Source organism: Miscanthus floridulus, chromosome 5 (genome assembly GCF_019320115.1).
Source record: "Miscanthus floridulus cultivar M001 chromosome 5, ASM1932011v1, whole genome shotgun sequence".
Lineage (NCBI taxonomy): Eukaryota > Viridiplantae > Streptophyta > Magnoliopsida > Poales > Poaceae > Miscanthus > Miscanthus floridulus.
The window spans coordinates 16977846-17000666 of NC_089584.1; the positions used below are offsets into that span (position 1 = coordinate 16977846).

Consider the following 22821-nt stretch of genomic DNA (forward strand, 5'->3'; position numbering starts at 1 on the left):
TCTACTGCTGGTAGCGGATAGTTAGGGTTCGAGAGCTGTGGTTTAGCTTTGAATGCTGAAGGCCAATGTGCCAAGAGGACGGCTGCGCAACATGAAAGCAAAGAAAGAATTACAGACAACATCTGATTGACAGGTGGGATCAACATGATAGAACTGTAAAAAGACATTAAAAATTTTTCTGGCCACAAAATTGTTTCAGTTGTATCTCATAAGCCACAGTGCCTTATGTAATTAAGCACACTCCACAGCACATAAGGAAAAGAGTTCAACCCCACATAATGTTTGTCTGTCAAACCTCTCTTCATCTGTAGGTACCATAAATCCCTAGTGTAAAGGGTGTACCAAGTGCAAAGAGCTCCCGCTCTATGCGGGGTCTGGGAAAGGGTGTCAGTGGCAAGGCTTAGAGAAAATTTCCTATTTAGCCTCGAAAATAATGCTACTTTCCTATTTGACACTGAAACTGAAAATCTTTCCTATATGTCCTCAACTCGAGTTTTTATTTCCTATTTGACATTCCCGTCAGTTCCGTGAGCAACTACCGTTAGCTGTTGAAGTGAGGCGATGGGAAAAGATAAACCAGAAGCTGTTGTCAAGTTAAAGGGAAAAAGGAGGAAGAAAGAAGTAGATAAAAATAACAAACGACTAGCTACCATGCAATGCATCTATCTGAGGCATACTGCTAGTCTGTGTATATAAGACCACTCTGCAATCTGAAGATCCTTGTGCGGAATTCCACTGCCAGTCTGTAATTGATACTTGAGAGCTAGTTGGAGTTGATATTGCTCTTGCGTAGCATGCGCTCGTCAGAGAGTTGTTTGGCGAAGTGAGCAAGCGCCTCTGCATTTGTGCCCTCACCGGAACAGGACTCGTACACCCTAGTGTCGATGTTCACTCTCGCCACTGGCTTCTTGAGCAGCTCCTGGCCGATCCCGATCAGAGACTCCATGTTCTCCTTGGTCGCGATGTCCACTGACGATGCGTCCCCAGTCAAAGTATCATCCTACATAAATACGATAGCATCGATCATCGTCGATTTTATACCAAGAACAGAATATATATGCTTTAGTATATCCTACAAACGTATCATACCTAAATGCGAAGGTAGTTCTTCTCACAGTGGAGGGCCTGAAAGAGCACGGGTGCATGGATGTCAACCATGTCGGAACTGGCATGTGAGAAGATGTCGATGATCGGCGTGAAGCCACCGTTGTACATCCACTGAATGAGGCCCCATTTCGCGCACTGCTCAGCGGTCTACTTCTCCGCCTGCTTCGCCGACCCAGTGCCGACGGAGATGACGAGGTAGTTCGTGTACTCGGTCGGCCTACCGACGTTGAAGTCCAGGTTCCGACGGTGCACCTCCTTGGTGAGCATGGATATGGCGACCATGGTGGGGTTGTTGGCCGCGATGCCGCCGTCGACGAGGTGGTACTCCCGGGACCTGCCGTCGGCGGCCTCGGTCTTGAAGAAGTGCGTCGGGAAGTAGGTCAGCGCCGCCGACGTGCTGATGCACATGTCGGAGAGGTGCGCGTTCTTGAGCGTGTCGTTCTTGGCCTCGTACGTGGAGAAGATGAACAGCCGCGACTCTAGGCCACCGAGTTCCTTTCCTACCCTCAAAGGGCATTTTGGTCTTTTCCCATCGCCTCACTTCAACAGCTAACGGTAGTTGCTCACGGAACTGACGGGAATGTCAAATAGGAAATAAAAACTCGAGTCGAGGACATATAGGAAAGATTTTCAGTTTCGGTGTCAAATAGGAAAGTAGCATTATTTTCGAGGCTAAATAGGAAATTTTCTCCGAGGCTTACCCTCGCCTGTGCAATGCGAGAAGACTGCGACTCGAACCCGGGACCTTCCGGTCACAGGCGGTAAGACTCTACCACTTACACTTAGGCCTATCAAAACAATGCAATTGTTTTCATCTGATAATCTTAAGCTAGCATGACTCCTAATATATAAACAATTTTTAGACTGGACAAACATGAGAAGCAATCTCAGTTCAACAGGAAAAAAAACATTTAGCCAATGCAGCACAGGAAATCTGAAAATTAGCTCAGAAGTTAAAACCATAGCAGTGACAGTGAAAACTACCTTACGGCGCATGCATCTTCTTTCTGGTAGTTTAATAACTATTTACATATGGAAGAATAGTTTTCAGCTCAACTTTGAACAAAATCTGAGCATCAAGAGAAAAGCGTTTACATTTCCAATGAATGGCCACCGAAAAGAACATCACTTCAGTTATAGCATTTACAGCAGAGTTCTTATCTAGGCACAAAATTAGCATCCAGTATCAGTTATTATTCCCTGTACTAATTTTTAGTTTTAGGTACCTAACACTGATGAGTCGAGAGAGTTACCTTAAACTGCAAAGACTGCCAGTCAAAAAGTGAGAAACAAATCAACATCATTCATTGACTGGCAAGACTTAGAATTGTAAAAGAAGAAATCAAAATTAGCGCAATAATTGTTTCCTTTGGTCAATTTAAGGAACATGATTTATATATCAATCAAAAGAATAATCAATCTGATCACAAATGGGCACTTTTTAGACTTGACAAATATGGGAACAATCCCAGTTCAACTTCAACACCAAAAATATTCAGCCAATGCTGCACAGGAGATTTGAAATTAGCTCAGAAGTTAATACAATAGTAGTGACAATCAGAACTACCTTATGATGAGTGCATATTTTTTCTGATATAGTTGAGTGATCATATCCACTGATTAATGGCCACCCAAAAGAACACCGTTTCAGTTACTTCCACATCATGGTTTATTTCAATGAATCAATGACCATCTGTTAACTGAATCAGCAATCAGATTCACTGTTCTAGTTTATAGCACTTCGAGGGGAGTTGTTACATGTAACATGGCTCAAAAGTAGCATTCATCGTCAGCTATGATTCCAGAGGACTAACTAGAAAATCCACTGGTTGCAACCTGACCAACATTTCATCACGTAACAGTTTATTGAGACACAAGAAATAGTGTACTGGATCTGCAATAGCCGATTGCTCACAACTGCACGACAAAGAGTATGCTTGGAGCAGGTACCCTTGAGCAAAACTAACAACCGATGGCCTGAAGCCCTGAACAAGTGCCGAATGGTGACCTCGGAGCAGAGAACGCTTCTACCGGCCGGGCCGCATTCATGCGTCCCCCCCACGGCCGTTCCCTTCTCCCGGATCTGGACCACGGCCCGGAATTTGACGAGGGCTGCCTGCCATCTCGGCCTCTCGGACCGTAGAAGGACCTGGAATCTCAGGTTTGCAGTTCATGGGCCAGCCAAATAGGCTACTTAGGAACTTTGAACGGATCCAAACGGCCCTAATAAGTTTGCTGTTGTCTATGGCATCTTTGTATCGATAAAGTTCACTACTTAACTAACAACTGAATTTTCTTTCTTTTGCGCCTACGATGAATTTAGCCTTGCAAATTTAAACTCCAAAGTATGAGATTTGGAGCTGAGTTGAATTGTTGGCCTTGTAAGATACAGAACTTTTTGCTAGTTAAACTGTTATAAAGTTGGTAGCCGGGACTATTATATTATAGGGACTTGCTATTGCACATGCGCATGCTTTTTTCAAAAAAAATCAGGCGACGTTTGCTAGTCTGTCATCATCCGCTTTCTGCTTCCTTCCGTCAGCTTAGCAGCAAAGCGGCAGATAGTGCTCTGAACTCGTCGCCTGAGCTTTTCAGGCGACTGAAGTTGAGGAAACGTGTTATATTATACTCTGTAATTTATATACGAGGACTAAAGTTGTTGTACTTAACCGCTATGGGATCGTCACCCTGTTCGCTTGTTGGTTTCAGCCAGCCCAAACCAGTCAGTCAATAGTGTTTTTCTTTCACAATAAACCAGCACCAGCCAGCCCAAACCAGCCCAGAAACCAACCAGCGAACAGGCCGCGTAACGGAATTGAATAAGAGCTTTTTTTACCTGCGTGGCTCTGAAAAAATGGCTCTTCCTTCCTTGTATGGCCATTTTTTTTAACTTACCTCTATGGCCCTGAAACGAACTTTCATTCTTTCTATGGTCTTCTGTCAAGTCTGTTACTTTGTTAGTTTGTCCACTGGTGGATACGCGAAAAGACTAAACTACCCTTTTGTGTTTCTGAAGGGGCCGCCGCATCCAGTGACACGGAGCGAGGGACCAAGCGGGTGCTATCGCGACGCGAGACCGAGCAGGGTACCACGACGCGACACCGATGCGGGAGGGCGCCACCGCAGCCGGCAGGGGCGTCCGCTGGCCCCAGATCCACCTGTTGCGTCCGAATCCACTCCAACCCTAGGCCACCATGGTGGAGGAGCCGCTGCTCAAGTCGTCGTGCGCGCCCGCCCAGGACTGGTCCGCGTGGCAATAGGCGGACCTGCCTGTGGCCAGGACAACGCGTCCGCCACCTCCGACAAGTGTGGCCAGCGTGGCTCGGCAGTAGGCGGCCTCCCCTTTAGGCAGCCCGGCACGGCCAGGAACTCCAGAGACACTACCGGAAACATTAAATTTGCCGAGTGTTTTTATGTTTGCCGTGTGTATTCCCTCGAGCACTCGGTGAACAAGTTCTTTGTCGAGTGCTGCACTAAAAACACTCGGCAAAAAAAAACACTCGGCAAAGAGGAGGTTTGTCGACTGTAAAAAAACACTCGGCAAAGAGGGGGTTGCCGAATGTTTTCTTTTTTGCACTCGGCAAATAAATAAAATCTTTTTTTCTAGGAAAGAACGAGAATAAAAAAATGAAAAAAAACTTGCCGAGTGCCCAGATCTAGGACACTCAGCAAAGTATGAAATCGTATTTAATTCCCCAGCGGGTGCCCCTACCCTCCCCCTTGTTCTTCCCCCACGACCGCCCCCTCGGCCCCGCCCTTCCCTCCTCCCTCTCCGTGCGTGGTGGCGGCGGTCCTCTCCTGAGCGCGCCGCGCGCGGCCCTCCTCTCCCAGCGCGGCGACGCCCTCCCCCTCCCTCTTTCGGCGCGGCGACGCCCTGCCCTCTCCCTCTCCCAGCATGGCGGCGCCCTCCCCCTCCCTTTCCCGGCAGTGGCGCCCCCCTTCCTCTCTCAGCATGGCGGCGCTCCCTCCGCCTCTCCCTACGCGGCGGCGCACCTCCCTCCCTCCCTCTCCCTATGAGAGCGACGGATCTACCAGCGGCGCTCCTCCACCGCCTCCACCAGATCCGGCCCCGACGCGGGCGGATCCGGCGACGGTGGTGCACGAGGAGGCCAGATCTGGCCTCAACATGGGCAGACGGATCTAGCGCGTGGCCCTCCTCTCCCAGCACGGCAGCGCCCTCCCCCCTCCCTCTTCCGGCGTGACGGTGCCCTGCCCCCTCCCTCTCCCGACACGGTGGGGCCCTGCACTCTCCCTCTCCCAGCACGACGGCACCCTCCCCCTCTCTTTCCCGGTGGTGGCGCCCTCCCCCTTCCTCTCTCGGCATGGTGGAGCTCCCCCTGCCTCTCCCTTTCTCAGCGGCGGATCTACCGGCGGCGCTCCTCCACCGCCTCCACCAGATCCGGCCCCGCACATGGTGGCGGCCTGGGCGTGGTGGTGGTGCGGCGTGGTGGCGCCGCGGCGAGGAGAAGATGACGGCTTGGTTTTTTATTTTTTTCTAAAAAATTATTTGCCGAGTGTTTTTTGGGCACTCGGCAAACCCGACAAAAACACTCGACAAAGTTAGTTTGGCGGTACAATTTTTGTTGTGTGCCCTTTGCCGAGTGTTACACTTGGCAAAGGGTTTGCTGAGTGTTTTAGTGACTTTGCTGTGTGCCATAGGCACACGGCAAAGCTCCCGTTCCCCGTAGTGCGAGCACTGACCAGCACCTCCCAGCATGACTGGCCCATCCTACAGCGAGGCTTGCATGGCTTTGGTTGGCCCCTCCTATAGCCAGTAGGTGGAGGACGGGCTGGTCCAGCCTGAGCAGGGCACCATCGTCTCTGACCAAGATGGCTTTGACTCCGACGAAGATGATTGGATACAAGAGTGAGTTCACATTTTTTTGTACTCCTAGAAGTAGTTACAGGTTTACTAAGTCCTAAAACGTGATTTTAATTTTGAATAATAGCATGGATCCGAATTCCAGTTTCAAGCTAAAAATTAAATTGTTGGGCAACCGTAAGAAGTGTAGACAAGATATGAAATGTTTTAGCTTTGACATGGTTGTTGATTTAGACAAAATAAATTATGAGGACCTTGTTGAATCAGTGGTAGAGAAGTACTCGCCTGGTTATTTGGAAGTAGCTCATATTCAGTATTATGATGAAGGTCTAAAATCTTTCCCAGAAGTAAAAACCGACCAAGAGTTGATGTCTATATTTGATAAACATTTGAAGAGAAAGGTTGTCATCATGTTTGTTGTATATCGAGGTCATTTTGATCCATATGAGCCTGTCATAGAGTGGGATTTTGGTGTGGGTACCCAACCTAAGGACAACATAGACAATGATGATGTAGATGAGGATGATTACCTTAGGAATCCTAAACCACAGAATGAACATGTAGATGTTGAGGAGGAAACTATGTACTGTGATATTGTAGCACCTAATGCTCTACAGGTGGTTCATAGCCCTATTCAAAAAGACCCATCCTATATTGTTGATGATAATAAGGATGATAGTGAAGGTGAAGATGAGTCATAGGATGAGGAAGAGATGCCATGCAATGAGGAAAACTATGCTCTAAATGTAGAACATGATCCACAACATCCACCAATGGTAGTAGGCCCCACTTATGCTAATATGGAGACATTCAAATTGGCAATTTCTTATCATGCAACCAAAAATTAGTTTGAGTTCAATACTGCAAAGAGTGCACCAAATAGGTTCAGGGCATAATGTTCAAGAAGAGACAAAGGCAACTGTCCATGGTGGATATTTGCTTCTACCACTAAGGACAACTGCACTATTATGGTAAGGCTTTGTCTTTGTCTTTATATTAATTGAGATTGCATAGTATTTAGAGCTTTATTATTTATCTTTCTAACTAATTGTTTCTCATCTTATAGGTGAAAAGGAACCCTTGTGCTCATGCCTGCTCTAGTACAAGGAGGAAAAAGAGGGTGAAGAATGCAACCAAATTTTGGATATGTGAAAAGGTGAAGGACTTCCTCATAGTGGATGCAACTTTGGGTGTAGCACAATTGGTGAAGAAATTGAAAGAACACCATAAGGTAAATATCAACTACAAGAGAGTGTATGATGGTAAGGAGCTAGCATTGAAACAACTTTATGGTGACTAGGATTCCAGCTTTGATAATCTGTTCAAGTTTAAAGCACAAGTTGAGAGTTGTTGCCCTGGTAGCTTAGTCATTATTGACCATCACATGGTAGATGACAAGATTAGATTTAGAAGATTCTTTTTTGCATTAAAACCCTACATAGATGGGTTTCTTGATGGTTGTAGGCCATACCTTGCAATAGATAGCACATTCTTGATAGTCAAGTACAAGGGGCAATTGGCTAGTGCTTGTGGTATTGATGGGATAAGTGGTTGTATCCTGTTTGCTTTGGAGTTTTTGATTCAGAAACTACTGAGAATTGGATTTGGTACATGAGTCGCCTTAGAGAGGCCATAGGATCACCAAGGGGCTTAACCATATGTACTGATGCAGGACATGCTATGATGGCAGGGGTGGGTGAAGTATTTCTAGGGGCTGAACGTAGAGAATGCATGTTTCATTTGGTGGCCAACTTTACGAAAAGGTATCAAGGTAAGGTGTTTGATGACCACCTATGGGCAGCAGCGTACTCATGAAACCCATATTTGTCTAAAAACATTGGTTTGCTATGTAGAATGCAAAGCCAGCTACAACAAATTGGCTAAGGAAAATCCACAAAAAGTTGTGGACAAGGAGCCAATTCAAAACCATTTGCAAGGTAGACTATGTGACCAACAACCTTGCCGAAAGCTTCACCAACTAGATTAAGCCTCACAGGTCCATGAACTTGGATGATTTCATGGACAAGCTCAGGCAAATGCTCATGTCCAAGTGGAACAAAAGAAGGAAAATATGGAGGAAACTTTAGGGCTTGATTCTACCGCACATCATCAAGGATTCCTTGCAAGCATGCACTAGCATTCATCACATCCCTTAGCGATGCACCAATAAAGAATTATGTTGACTTGTACTACTCGATTGAGAAATTTAGAGTTGCATACAATCAGTTGATTCCTGCTATGCCAGACAAGTATTAGTGGCCTGAATCTAAGCATGAATTTTTCATGCACCCACCTTTATTGACACCAGTTGCTGGTAGGCCTAAAAATGAAAGGCACAAAGGTACCGGTGACAAGAAAAAGAGAAAATGACAACACTAGTGCCCTATTTGTATGGACTATGGACAGCATTGGCATAATTGCAAGAGAGGCAGACCAGAAGACATCAAAGCTATGAAAGCAATCAGGTAGTAACTTGTCTAGTCTTCTCTACCATTTTATGTTTTTCCTTTGTAAAGTACATGCTATTGATTCTATTCTTATTTCATGGAAGAACCAAAGAAGAGGGCAAGGAACACCAAATCTGCCCAAAGTTCCATTGTGCCTTGAGAGGAAGATGCACCAGCGACATCCATGTCTTTTCCCCCAAGGTTTGGTATTTCTACCTTTCTCACATGGTTATTTCGCACTTCTGATAGATTCTAAGTACCAACTAATTTGTCACCGCAGTCAAAACTTGGAAACAACATCTTCTAAAAAGAGAAAAAGTGATGATTGTACACCTAAAGCCTCTAAAAGGTAATTTAAATATTGCTGGAATCTCTCTATATCATCACAACTTGCTTTGAAAACTAAATTATTTGACTATCATGATAGCCAAAGCCTGGAGGTTTAAAGTAAGAACAAAGAAAACCGCACTAACTCCAACTTTGGACGTTCAAAATTGTTCGTTTTCTAATTCTGAATTCCAGTTACATTCATCCATTTTTCCCTCTTATCTAAACCATTGTCAATGTATAACATTCGTAGGTCAAGAAGTGGGTCAAATCAGCCCGAAGCACTTTCTATTGCTTCACGCGAAGATCGACCTGCTCAAGTTAAAAGGAAGCGGACACCAATCAAGAAGAAGCTAGGCCTTCCAAAGAAGAAAGGCGTAGACATTCCGAAGGTGCCACTTGACAGCCCATTGATGGGTACAAGAAGTAAGACAGTAATTCCTAGCAGCCCTGCCATGAGCACGCGAAGCAAAAGAAGGCTCAATCTTTTGCCTATTGAATTTGCTAGTTATATGTGAGACCAATGTATGTTTGAATTTATACTTTTATGAGACCTTATTTATGTGAGATCTTATTTATGTGAGACTGAAACTATGATGAATTTATGTGAGACCTTTTTTATGTAAGACATATGGTTAATTGCAATGCATTTGTGAATTTTTAGAGCACATAATGTACTGTTATGTGTCCTATTTTCTTAATATTACTCTAAACATATATGGTTATGTGTACTTGATTAAATACTCTAAATATGTCCTACTGTTATGTGTGAATTTATTTGCTTAATATTACTACAAATATACAACAAACAAGCAAAACTCTACAATTTATTTATTTTTTGCTAGGGGCAAAACGGTCTTTTTACCCTTGACTTAACATCGTCAAGTGGCAGAAACGGACGAAAGGCCATTGAAGAAATGAAAGTTCGTTTCAGGGCTATAGAGGTAAGTTAAAAAAAAGCTATACAAGAAAAAATCATTTTTTCCAGGGTGATACAGATAAAAAGCTCATTGAATAATCCAATCCACACAAAACCGCGCAATGGTATTGGTACCTGCGAATGAATGGATCGAATGCATGGGCCCCTCCCGGTCGTCTTTAATTTGTCTGGGAGGCATTCCATCACCATGCACCACAAGCCAACACACTAGTATGCCTTTCGTTGCCATTTAACAAATGGTTATTTCATTAATTATTATGACGGGGATCGAGCGCGCGCGAGATCCACCACAAGCATTCCGGTTGTCAAACACGCCACGTAATCCCGCACATCATCAGTTTGCTTGTCTCGTCACTTTTTTTTGTTTTCTTCGATTTTTTCTTTTCTCGCGTCACTATAGTCTTCGAGCGTCCAAATTAAACATGGATTATTATTCCTAGCTGTTTCATGTATGGTGCAGATACTTTCATATCGTTTTTTAGGGGCGGTTCCTGATCCAACCATCTCTACAAATATTTTTTTTATTTTTTTAAATTATAAATTCTATATTTTTTATATCATAAAAATATAAAGTAATATTAAAAAAATTTATGTATATGCAAAAATATAATATTTTGTATTATTCTATATATATATATATATATTCACATATAGAATAATACAAAATATTATGACAAAAAACAAAAAAAATTGAATTTTAAAACTTCGACTACAATTTTATGACATTAAATGAAATAAAATGAAAATGTTGTAAACATAAAAGTTGTATGACTCATCAACATGTACAACTTTTATTTTGGTCATCTTGTCATGTGACTTTGTTTGAATGATTCAAATTTTGAAATTCAAATAATTTTAACTTTAAACAATATTTTGAAAGAGTAAATGATTTCAGATGAAAAACTCATGAATACCAAAGTTGTAGAACTTATCAATATGTACAACTTTTATTTTGATCATATTTTCATTTGACCAAATTTGAATAGTTGAAATTTTGAATTTTAGTAAATGACAACTTCAAACAAGATTTTGAAATCTTAAATGATTTCAACAATAAAAGTCGTGAACATAAAAGTTGTTGAACTCATCACTACCTACAACTTTTATATTGGTCACTTCTTCATGTGACAAAGTATTAGTAAACATTGTTTATAAATTCACGTATGACTCATAGTTTCATGAACTATACGAGAAACATATTGATTTGTGAACAATGTTTACTATCACTTTGTCAGATGAAGAAATGATCAAAATAAAAGTTGTAGAACTTGATGAGTTATACAACTTTGGTATTCATTACTTTTTGAGCTGAAATCATTTAATAGTTAAAAATCTTGTTCGAACTTGTCATTTTTTAATTTGAAAATTTAAAGTGCTCAAACTTTGTCAAATGAAAAGAATGCCCAAATCAACACACTAACTTGATAAGGTAAGATTTTAGAAAATTTTAGGAAAAAATCATCACATTTGGAGTTAGTACAAGGGAGAAAGACTAGTTGCAAATTTTACCCAGAGATTAAAAAGAAAAATCACAACTGTTTATGATGATCAATGATGAACAAGTATGATTTCTCTTTTTAATCTGTGGCTGAAACTTGTAACTAGTTTTTCTCCCTCATACTAACTCTAAATGTGATGATTTTTTTCCTAAAATTTTCTAAAATCATGCTCTATTATTTTAGTCTAGTCATCTATATTTGTCACTAATTTGGAACAATTCAAATTTTAAATTTCAGAAAATGACAACTTCAAACCTAATTTTTAAACACTAAATGATTTCATCTGTAAAGGTGATGAATATAAAAGTTGTATAACTCGTCAAGATCTCCTACTTTTATTTTAGTGATTTCTTCATTTCATAAAGTGTTAAGTGATTTTATAAAGTTTTAATGGTAATAGAGTGGATGTTCAAATAGAGTCATGCATAAATGAAGTCTCACACACATATAAAAATATGTAGTCTTACACACGTACATAAATATATAGTCTCACACGCATGTATAAATAAAATCTTATAAACACACACTTACACAAACACTCCACGTTCAACAACTAGCTAGCCCGCTGTAACGACTTTCCCTTTGACATCTTTTCGTTCCCATAGCATTATGTCTTTGGGGAGGTTCTTTTCCACAACACTGTTCTTTTTAGGAAAGTCTGTGAATAGCGGCATCTCATCGTAGTTATTGTAAGCTTCAACATCGTCCACGTCATCAACTCCAATAATGTGCTGTTTCCCGGAGGCAACCATGTGCTTTGTCGTCTTCTTCGGGAGGAGGTTACTTTGTGGGTCAGACATATAGAAAACTTGTGCGACACGTGAAGCGAGCACCCAAGGGTCATCTTGGTAGCCTAGATTCTCGAGGTCTAGGACTCTCAATCCGATCTCGTTCAGTTAGTGTTGTTTGATACTTTGATCCAGCGGCATCGAAACAGGGTCACCATTATATCCCTTCCATAGTTAAGTTCCCATATCTCTTCAATGATGCCAAAGTATTGGATCTTTTGCCCCAATCCATCGAGAGCCTCTATTCGAACGCCGCTGTTTTGGTTCACATATTTACTATCCTTTGCGTGGGTATAATACGTATACCCATAGATGTCATAAGCATTCTAAGATGTCACTTGTCTCGATGGCCGCTCCGCCAACCTACTGATGGTAATAGAGTCTATGGTTTCTCCAGGTGGTATGTTTTGGTCCTTCAACCATGTAGTTAGTCGTTGCTTATGTTGTTTCATGATCTAATCATCCGAATGGCCATTTCTCTCTGCCATAATGATAGCCAAATGTTCATCAATGTACGGTTGCATCAGTTGTGTACTCTGCAAAACACTGCAATGCGCTCGACTCACCTCTTTGTAATCATGGTCGATGAATACTTTTCTACCACTGGTGCCCTTCCTAGCCAGCCTACCCTTGTGACAAGAATAGGGTTTACCAATCCATTTCTATACTTTTAGGTACTCTTGACATCACTCAATGACTTCTTCAGTACTATAACCCTCTATCATGGAGCCCTCTGGGTATGCTCAATTATGTACGTATTGACTTAGAACCGACACAAACCACTCGTAGGACCACATTTCATGCAAGTAGCAAGGGCCTAGCGCCTGTATCTGATGAACCATGTGAATCATGAGATATGACATTATATCAAAAAAGCAGTAGGTAAACACATCTCCAGTTGGTTTTGTGTCTCCACCACAAATTCATGTAGGTTACTTAGCTCTTGCTTGCCAATCATCTTCTATGAGATCTTTGAATGTTCCTCATTATCAATAATTTCTATGTTCGTGCTATAATTGATGGAGGGAGCAGCAATAACTTGGTAAGTTCTGAGCTTGTCAAGACTCTTGGTTTATCTACACGTGCTCTTCCACATTCATACCATGTTCAGTGGTTCAATAATAGTGGTAAGGCAAAGGTAACACAATCTGCTCGTGTGCAATTTTCTATCGGGTCATACCATGATTATGCTGATTTTGATGTCGTGCCTATGCAAGCTTGTTCACTTTTGTTAGACCGCCCTTGGCAATATGATAATAATGTTGTACATCATGATAGGCAAAATAGATATACTTTTATGTTTAAAGGAAAGACCATTGCTTTACTTCCTTTATCACCTGCTAAAATTGTACAATATGAAAAGGAATTTGCTGAAAAGAAAAAGAAAGGCCATGATAAAGACTTTAGTAAACCAACAAATGAACCATCAAGTAACATGAAAAAAGTTTTATTTGCTCTTAAATCTGTTCTTATTGATCATGATGAATCATGTTATGCTCTAACTTGTACATCGCCTATATGTCCACTTGGTCCTACTCCTAGTGCTATGCCTCTTGTTGGTACTAACCTTTTACAGAAGAAGGAGGATGAATTCCCAATAGGAAAGCCACCATGGCAGCCGCCTTTGCGAAGGATGGGGCGTCAAGATGAACGTCTTCTTCTAGAAACATCATTGCTGTCATCCAATGAAGGAGACGATCTACTTTAGTCGAGGACGACTTCAATTCAAGAAAGGGATAATGATGAGGACATCACTACTTCATCGCATACAAGCCAAGTAGAGAAGAAGGTCCAGCATGGGCGTCTAATTCATCTTTTTCAAGGTGGAAGCCCAGTCCAACTGAAGTTCGAGTCCGGTTTATGCTCCAGGACCAGTCTGCTTTAAACTGGTCACCCAAGACGCATCCGGACTCCGTTTTTGACGATCCATATATGGTTGGAAAGCTAATTTGATAAGGAAGCCAATCCAAGTGGTTTTATGTCAAAAGACCTTCGTAATCAACAAGAATCATCGAAACAAGTCAGCATCTAGAATCTGCCAGGGTGCTGCGACACCGTCTTTTAGTCCGTTGGACCGTGTATCGTGTTTGGGACCATTAGGGGGCGCGTCCAGAGGGGTGACGCCCAAGACTTTATAAATAGCAGCCGTCGCTCTCTTTAGGGTTTGGGGTTTTATTTATTTCTTGATTTCCTCATGAAACGGACATCGTTTTGCTGCAACTGTCGTCGCCAAGGCCGCTTGCTGTGAACCAGGGCCCTAGTTCTTGATCTTGTTTGCCTGTGGCGATTAGTCCTTTCGAATAAAGACTTGAACTCCTTCTTGATTTCATAAGCCTCATATTTATTTGTAATTTCAGATTGCGTTCATCCTGTTCTTGCTTGTGTTCTCGATTCGCTTGCAGGAAAGCCTTCTTAGCGAGGTCAATCGCATTCGCGTGGTTGATAACCAACGGAGCAGTGGTGTAACGGTTACGGGGTCCAAATCAATCTTGATTCGAAGCCTAGATCGTGAACGTCGAGTCTCCACCAATCGACGCTATCATACCTTAAAGAAGATCAGACCTATTCTACATCAAGTCCTCAACATATCCTCGCATAATCAAATATGATTTAATAATAGTCATATCTGTCCATGTCATACCATTTTTACAATCTTTACAAGGACAAATAATTGTATCCTTATTCTCTTTCAATATCGTTGCATTCTTCTTTGTGGCTTCAATAAATTTATCCACCTCTTCACGAAAACCTACCTTGAACCTTAACAAACCATACATCCAAGAGTTCCTATACTCCAACTTTTACAACAACAACAAAACAAATATTAAAGGACTACTTATTCAGATATATATAAAAATGAATCAAATTAATAATTACTTGAGAATAATTATATATACTTCAGATATATATGAATATAAATCTAATATAATTACATGAAGCATACAAACACACCATGGTAGAGAAAAATTAATTAATGACCCATTTATTCATAAATAATTAAAATACATATTTATTGATTACAATAAACAATTTTAAAGACAACAATTAGCAACAATTATACTTTACCCAATATCTTTCATACAAACCCTAGTCCAATTTCATCAAACATAAATTTATAAAAATGAAATTAAAAAAAAACAAACCCTAGATCTAGATCCACATGCACATGAAACATTCATAAAACTAACTAATTGTTCACTAAAATCAAGAAACATGGACCAAATAAGGGTATGATCTTATTTTCCTCCCTAATTTACCCTAGTATATTTAAAACTTAGGTCTAATTTGCTTCATAAGTAGCTCAAGCACCATAGAAGAGAGAGAAAAACAAAACTCTAATTACTCACTAACCAACCATTAAAACTTCAAAAAATGTGTGGAATAGCATTTTCTTACCTTCTACAACATCTCCACTAAAGGATTTGAGACCAAAATCTTCTCCCCTTAGTAGAGCAATTTTTAGGAGGTGCCTAAGGCATCCCCACCTTTCTTTCACGGGTTGGAGTGAGTGACTTAAGGAGAAAGAAGGTGTTGCAGTTTTTTTATACGTAGGTCATTTGTAGGGTGGCTGGACGGCTGGTGATTGAGCCACCCCTACAAATAGCAACACCGGGGGCGGCTGGTGATTGAGCCGCCCTTCAAATTAGACCCCATTTGTAGAGGCGGCTCGTATCACCAGTCTGCCCTACTGTTCCATTTGTAGGAATGGCTGGTGTTTAGGCACCTGAGCACGCCACTATAGGGGCGGCTCTATCACCATCCGCCCCTATAAAAAAATTCAAACCGTTGCTAAAAATCATTTTTTTACGTATTGCTACTCCCAGAGAGTAGTTACTCTCATGTTTATATCTCTAGATTTAGGACGTCTATGACCCGACGAAGTATATGTAGACGAAGTATATCATCATACTAAACCATCTAGGGTAGTATATATGTCAAGTATGCAAATATGCATATAGTATATGGTTATACTTTTTTATATACTACTATAGTGGTATTTTAGTAATACATTAAAAAGTATGGGCTCTTTTGAAAAAAATTTACGTACTCAGATTTAAAGTATCTTAAATTGAGTATCTAAACATACTCAAATTGATAAATTAGTATGCACACATACACAACGTGGTTTATTGAGGATAGGAGTAACTACTCCCGGGAGGGAAAAATGCACCCTATATATATACACACACACACTAGATGAGTGCACGTGCGTTGCAACGGATGCAACATAAATTAAATAAGATGTTTGTTAGCCAAGTCAAAATCAAGAATATATCAATTCAATTTTTCACGTGTATTATACCATGATAATGTCTAGAAACACATTCATTATTGTAATGAATCTGAAATAAAAGCTAGGCTTGGAGCTTGTTGTTTGAAAGTTACGACAAACATCAGTTGCCTCAAAGGCTAAAAATTTATTGCTAGGCATCGAATTAAATTTATTCATGCTCTTTCTTACCAAAACATATATACTCGGACTTACAATATCATAGCATGCACGAGGCATGGCAATAGTTTATTTTTTGGGAAAAAGTATTTATTGTCAACACGCAATGCGAAGGACAATGAATGAGATTTGGATTACGATCATGATTATTGCGTGGTGATATTCTAATAAATTCTTTTCTCTTCCCATAATTCTCTTTCTGTTTTATTCTATTTTATTTACTTGCATTCCAGTGTCTCCATACGGTGATTATTTGTCTGCCAGTGATTCTGTGCGTTTTATTTCATTTTATTTACTTGCCTTCTAGTGTCTCCATGTGGTGATTATTTGTCTGCCGGATATGGATCGCATGATTGTTTTGGTCCTGCCGGGTAGATGTTGACAATTCATATATTTTAGTTGTAGAGAAGAGAAGAGAAAAAAGTGATTATTGTCAACACGCAACGCGAAGGACGACGAACGAGATTTGTATCACGATCATGATCATTGCACGGTGATATTCCAATAAATTCCTTTCTCTTTCCATAATTCTCTTTCTGTTTTATTCCATTTTATTTACTTGCCTTCCAGTGTCTCCATGCGGTGATTATTTGCCTGTCGATGATTCTGTGAGTTTTATTCCATTTTATTTACTTGCCTTCCAATGTCTCCATGCGGTGATTATTTGCCTGCCAGATATGGATCATATGAGTGTTTTAGTTTTGTCGGGTAGATATTGACAATCCGTATGTTATATATATATTACATATCCCATGTTGGCTATACAGTAACAGTACCCATCAGCTGAAAATCTTTCGTGGCATGTACTAGTTTATTTGTACTAGTTCAACCCGTCGCACGTGTATGTTTTTTTGTGCATAATAGATATTATGTAGTTTCGTTCCAGTTACGAGAAACTATCGATTACTAATATTTTTCCATTCATATCAATTGTTTTTCTCTTTGCATGACACCTATGTGTATCTTCAACAGGTATTAATTGAAAACTTAGCTTAAACTATGGTGGCTCTTGTTGTAGCACATATCTTATGGCGTCTCGACTCTAAATTTTAACTTTAAAAAAATTTGAATCTTATTGATTGCTACATGTTTTTATCCTCGAGTTAAGTTGAAACACTTGTTCTTGTTATATCTTTTATTAACTCTCATTTGTCCTTTTTTAAATAAGGAAATTAGGTCATAGACTGTGTTGTTAAGTACTTCGATGGCATAAACATTCATTTTCAGTCAACACCACGCCGCTTAGGATAAGGAGTAGAGCTTAAGTGACATCTAGGAAGGGGTAGGAGTGCTAATTAAACTCACGAGGGTATCAATATTTAATCTTTATAATGACTATTTACTCCAAAGGAATCTCATGGGCCAACAAGATATAGCCACATGTAGTAGCTTCCCAAAAGTTAAGGAATTGTATGTGCAATAATGATTATAGTATCAATATGCGAATGTCAAACATTTAAGTTAAATGTATAAATAAAGTAACAACACACACACACACACACACACACACACACACACACACACACACACACACACACACACACACACACACACACACACACACACACACATATATATATATATATATATATATGTGTGTGTGTGTGTGTGTGTGTGTCATTTTTATTAATATAAATTCAAATAATTTGTCTAGATCATTAATATATGAGTCGTTAAGAAAATATTTTCCATGATTTCTATAACATAACATATATATATTTACCGCTTTTGCATGCATCTGTACTTGATCTGCATGATGACATAATATGTATTTTTTACTTTAATAAAAATTTAGCATATTAATATTAATAAAAGTGGATAATTTTAAAACCTATATAGGCTTTTTAGTTATTTAAACATTTTTTGTAATCGAACATGTTGATAATGTACATATGGATTTGAGACTTTTTCTTTGCTTCCATAATGATTAAAGTGGTAATTTAGATGCGGATTTAAGGCGCTATATAATTATCTATCATAATAATAGGTAGGTAATTAGATGCCAGTTTCGATTTTACTTTTGATCGTGTTTCTTAAAAGCATAGGTGGGTAATTTGAATATAGATTCATGGATTACTTCATGTAATTAATTTTACAAAATGGTAGATGTAGGTAATTATTTAGAAAAAATGATCCAATGGTTATTATTGTCACTGGCGATTAGAGTCGACCGAGTAGATAACCGGTGTGAGATTTCTAGGATTTATCTTTTTTTCTAGCGAGTCCTGTGAGAATTTATGTGAAGGCAACAATAGCTGCCTATAGTTAGCATTTCTAGGTTTTATCTTTTTTCTTGCTTAATATGTATTTAGCTGAAACCTAAACTTAAGTTATATAAGCTCTTGTTGCATCCGTTTTTGCGACATCATAAATCTATAGTTTAGCTTTCAACTTTTAAATTTAGTTGTTGCACTTTCTGTCTTGATGTTAAGTTGAAACTCTAGTGTTTGTTGTATCTTTTATTCAAATATTTTTTTATTAATAAAGATTGTAGGTCTTAGGATACCCTGTTAGTTCTTACCAGTTACCATGGCAAAATAAATCTTGCATCACGGCAATCAACATGTTGAATTTTTATATTATAATTATATTTGTAGTTGTATTCTTTTATAAAACACAAAGTGCTTAAAACTAAATTAATATATATTGATATTACATAACATTTAACTCCAAATTTATAAACTGATTTGAAATAACAACTTACAAAATTTAGGTGGCCATTTTAAATTACATTATATAATGATAGAGGTGGATAATATATTTATAAATAAGTACTCCTTCCATCCACAAAAGAATATAATTCTCGCTTGAATATATTGATATGAAATAACGTTTTACTCCAAATTTATAAACTAATTTGAAATAACAACTTATGAAATTTAGGCAGCTATTTTAAATTATATATTTTATAATGAGAGAGGTGGACAATATATTTATAAATTTAGTCCTCCATCTGTCCCAAAAGAATGCAATGCTTGCTTGTTGAGAAGTCAAACAATTTGAACTTTTACTAAATTTATATAAAAAAATATTAACATTCATGATACAAAATAGGTATCATAAGATTAGTTATAGAATATATCTTCATAATAACTTTATTTGGGGACATAAATGCTAATACTGTTTACTATAAATTTGTTTAAAGTTGAGCTAGTTTGATTGGCATGGATCCCATAATTGCATTTTTTAGTCGGATGTAGTTTTTAAAATTATCTTTCATAATCACATAAGTGGGTAATTTAGATGCAAAATTAGAGATAACTTGTGGTTAAATTTTTGTAGAACAAAATAGAGCTATTGACTATTAGTGGTGATGACCATAAGAGTCTACCAAATTAATGGCAAAATATTTTGGATTACTGTAAGAATTTCCAGGATGTTTTTCCTAGAATATTTGATCAGAATAAACATAGAGGTATGACTAAAAAAGAAGGACAAATGCTGAACACATCGATTCCTATTTCTTCCTGGTTGACAAAAATTGTCTCCTCTTTGTTTTTATATATGTAACTACAGTATAACACAGTACTTTGGATATGGCCCTGTTTGGATGCAAAGTTTTTTTAAAGTATTAGAGAAATGCCCTGATTTTACAAAATACTTTGGTTTTTAAAAGCTACTAGGTATTTGGATGCAACAAATCTTGTAGTCTCTAAAACCATGATTTTATTAAAAATATAGTCTTTTGAAAGTTTTAAAAACTCCACTTATGACCTATTTTTTTTAAACCACGGTTTTGTGTCTCTTTAACTTATAAAACACAGTTTTATGATACTACAGTTTTTAAAAACTGCATCATCCAAACATGCCTAAGTTGTTTATGGATGTTCATATAGATTGCCTCAGATATTTTGTTAATAAATTAGCCTTCCATCTGATTTTTTTTGGTTAAGAGATTAATGAACGTGATGGGTACCACCATTGTTTATTAATTAACCTGGTGACTTTCGCCAAAAAATAATATTTAACATAGGGAACGTAGTTGTGGGCCCCAATGTGATATGAGTATTATTTAACGTATTGTGAACGTGGCAAGATTTTCGACATACTGTAATATATCTAGCTTTTTGTTAACAGATTTTTTTGAGAAGTTTTCTGTGTTAATAGATTGACCCACCATAAACGTGATGGATACTTGTCATTCACGATTTCCTACGTGCGGCTGAGGTCTCCTTTTTTTTTTCTTCCGAACAATAAAATTTTAGACTATTTTTTTATCTAGTAGCGTGCCCGTACGTTACTACGGAATAACTAACAATTTATACTAAAAACATACGGATCGCACGATAAGATAACAATACTGTTAAATTAAAAATCAAAGTTAAAGTGACATTTAATCCAAAAAGCAAAGTTTATAAATTGAACACAGTCACGGAGTGCGCGGCATCGCAGGCTCACAAACTCTAGAGCTTCCAGAGATTGGGTCGAATCCAACCTAGAGCCTCGGAACCCTGCATCTTTTCCTAGACGGGCTTCACTTCGGATGCGCCGGTAGCAATATTATCGATCTCCAGTCGATGGACCAAGTCTTATGGATCCCCATACAATGACTCAGACATGTAGATTTTGTTCTTCTTGTACTTGGATAATACACTTGTTCCACTGAAGCTTTCATTGAAATGTTTAGACACGAACAGTGTCTGATCACCGATGTCTCTCACCCTGAACCACTCCGACGTACGGTCGTGGAGGTTGCACTTGTAGATCACGTTGCTGTAGGTGAAGCTCTGTGTCTCGTGGAACGTGCTCACCATGGCACCCACAATGTGCAGCTCACCATTTGATTCCAGGTAGCTACGGTGGCAGAGCGCCGCAGGTGGCGACAGCGATGGCAACAGCGTCGCGGTTGGAGTAGCGCCGGCGGCGTTGCTGCTGCAGACGGAGATTTCTCCAGTGGAGTCGATCGCCAAGAACTTGTCTTGGCAGTGGATGATAGACCCCACGAAGAACTCCAGTTTAGTGTCGAGCAGCGTCCATGCGCTGTCAACTCCAACCCGACAGAATGCGACCTCCGTGGAGCACCCAAGCAAGACCATGGCCACGTACTCGCGGCCGGCTGCGTCAGGCGGCGCCGAGAGCACGATCTCACGGAAGAACACGTCCCTCATGTCTTCAAGCTTGATGGCTTTACCTGCGGCATCCGCGTCCCTGTAGCCATTGGTGGGATGGAGGACCCATTGGCCGTGGACCCTAGACACGCGTTCCAATGAGGATGCCGCCGCGATGTGTTCGCCTGCTGGCGGGAGCTCAACGCGGGGGGCACGGGCACCGGCAAATAGATTCAGCAGCGTCACAGACGCCACCTCGTCCATGAGCGCTAGCCACCCACACGAGGAGCCGCACGCCACCTTGCCACACACGTCGGGCAGCGTCTTGGGCAAGACCTTCTTCTCCGGGATGTAGTAGAAGCCGACGCGGTCTGAGTCGGGGTCGAACGGGAGTAGCAGGAGCGGCCCGAAGGTCGCGAACGGGGCGGCGGCGCGCCATGGGGAGCAAGCGGATCGGAAGGATGCCACGTCGTGGCTTGACATGAGACGTTGTCCGATGGACTCGAGGAGATCCTCTGGTAGGCCGGATCTCCAGTCAGGGAGAGATATGGACCTTCTCTTGGGATTGGGAGGCTGAGCCAGGAAAGACAGATGACATCAACTATGGTTCACGCAAGAAACATCAAGCGAGGGCAATGAAACACGTGAGCGTGAAACCAAATGAAAGGAGGAAAAAACTGTCCCTTTTACAAATACAAAGAGGGGAAGTAATTAAATGTAGGCAGATTTGGCAAGGTTATTAGAAATGCAAAGAGGTTCCTTTTGTCTTAATTCTCTTTCCTTCTGTGTTAATTCTCTTTCTTTTTGCTCATTGCCATGTATGTTGGTGTATGCAAACATGTAATGTGTATATAGATAGCACAATAATTTTTTACTTCCTATTTTGTCGTGATTCATATATCACATGACAGGCAATATTCAATCAAGGAGAATGGCACGATCAATCAGTAATTAAGATGTCGTGGGATCGTAGGCGTGGGCAGACGGATGAACCAAAACAAATATCGCACCAAAAAATATCCATACTTTGTTATTTTTAGTTGTAGGAGATAATAGCAAAGATGGGTAATTTCTAAAAAAACAAAATAGATCCAATGGTTATGAATGGCTAGTCTTTTAACTTGACGGTTGGATGTTTCTAATTAACGTCGGAATTTCTAGTATTTATCTTTTTTCTTAGCATGTCTGGTGAGAATTAACATGAAGGATTCGTTGGAACCTCTAATTAGTAATAGTAAGATAGCTAGCATGTACAAATCTTAATTTTCTTATTATGCGGTTAACATGAAAAGAAATAACTTTCCATTAAATTTGTACAAAGCAAACTTTACCGGTTTTAGGGTCGGTAGCATGTGCATGTGATGCGAACTGATCAAAGATCAGTTGGTTGGGT

At 40.0% G+C, this 22821-nt stretch overlaps 1 protein-coding gene and 1 pseudogene across 1 annotated transcript; both read right to left on the minus strand.

Annotated features, from left to right (window-relative positions):
• Window positions 1–763: 763 nt before the first annotated feature.
• On the minus strand, window positions 764–5061 carry LOC136454327 (patatin-like protein 1; annotated as a pseudogene).
• A 1723-nt stretch (window positions 5062–6784) lies between these two features.
• LOC136454329 (putative F-box protein At5g55150) lies at window positions 6785–21692 on the minus strand. The gene is made up of 2 exons (XM_066454783.1): window positions 21042–21692; window positions 6785–6790 (listed from the first exon to the last, which is right to left on the minus strand). Exons 1-2 carry the CDS (start codon window positions 21690–21692, stop codon window positions 6785–6787), a joined length of 657 nt encoding a protein of 218 aa, XP_066310880.1.
• Between the last annotated feature and the right edge of the window lie 1129 nt (window positions 21693–22821).

What these genes read in the sequence shown, in the direction of transcription:
- LOC136454329 (XM_066454783.1), bottom strand. Translation starts at nt 21,692, where the DNA reads ATGGACGAGGTGGCGTCTGTGACGCTGCTGAATCTATTTGCCGGTGCC.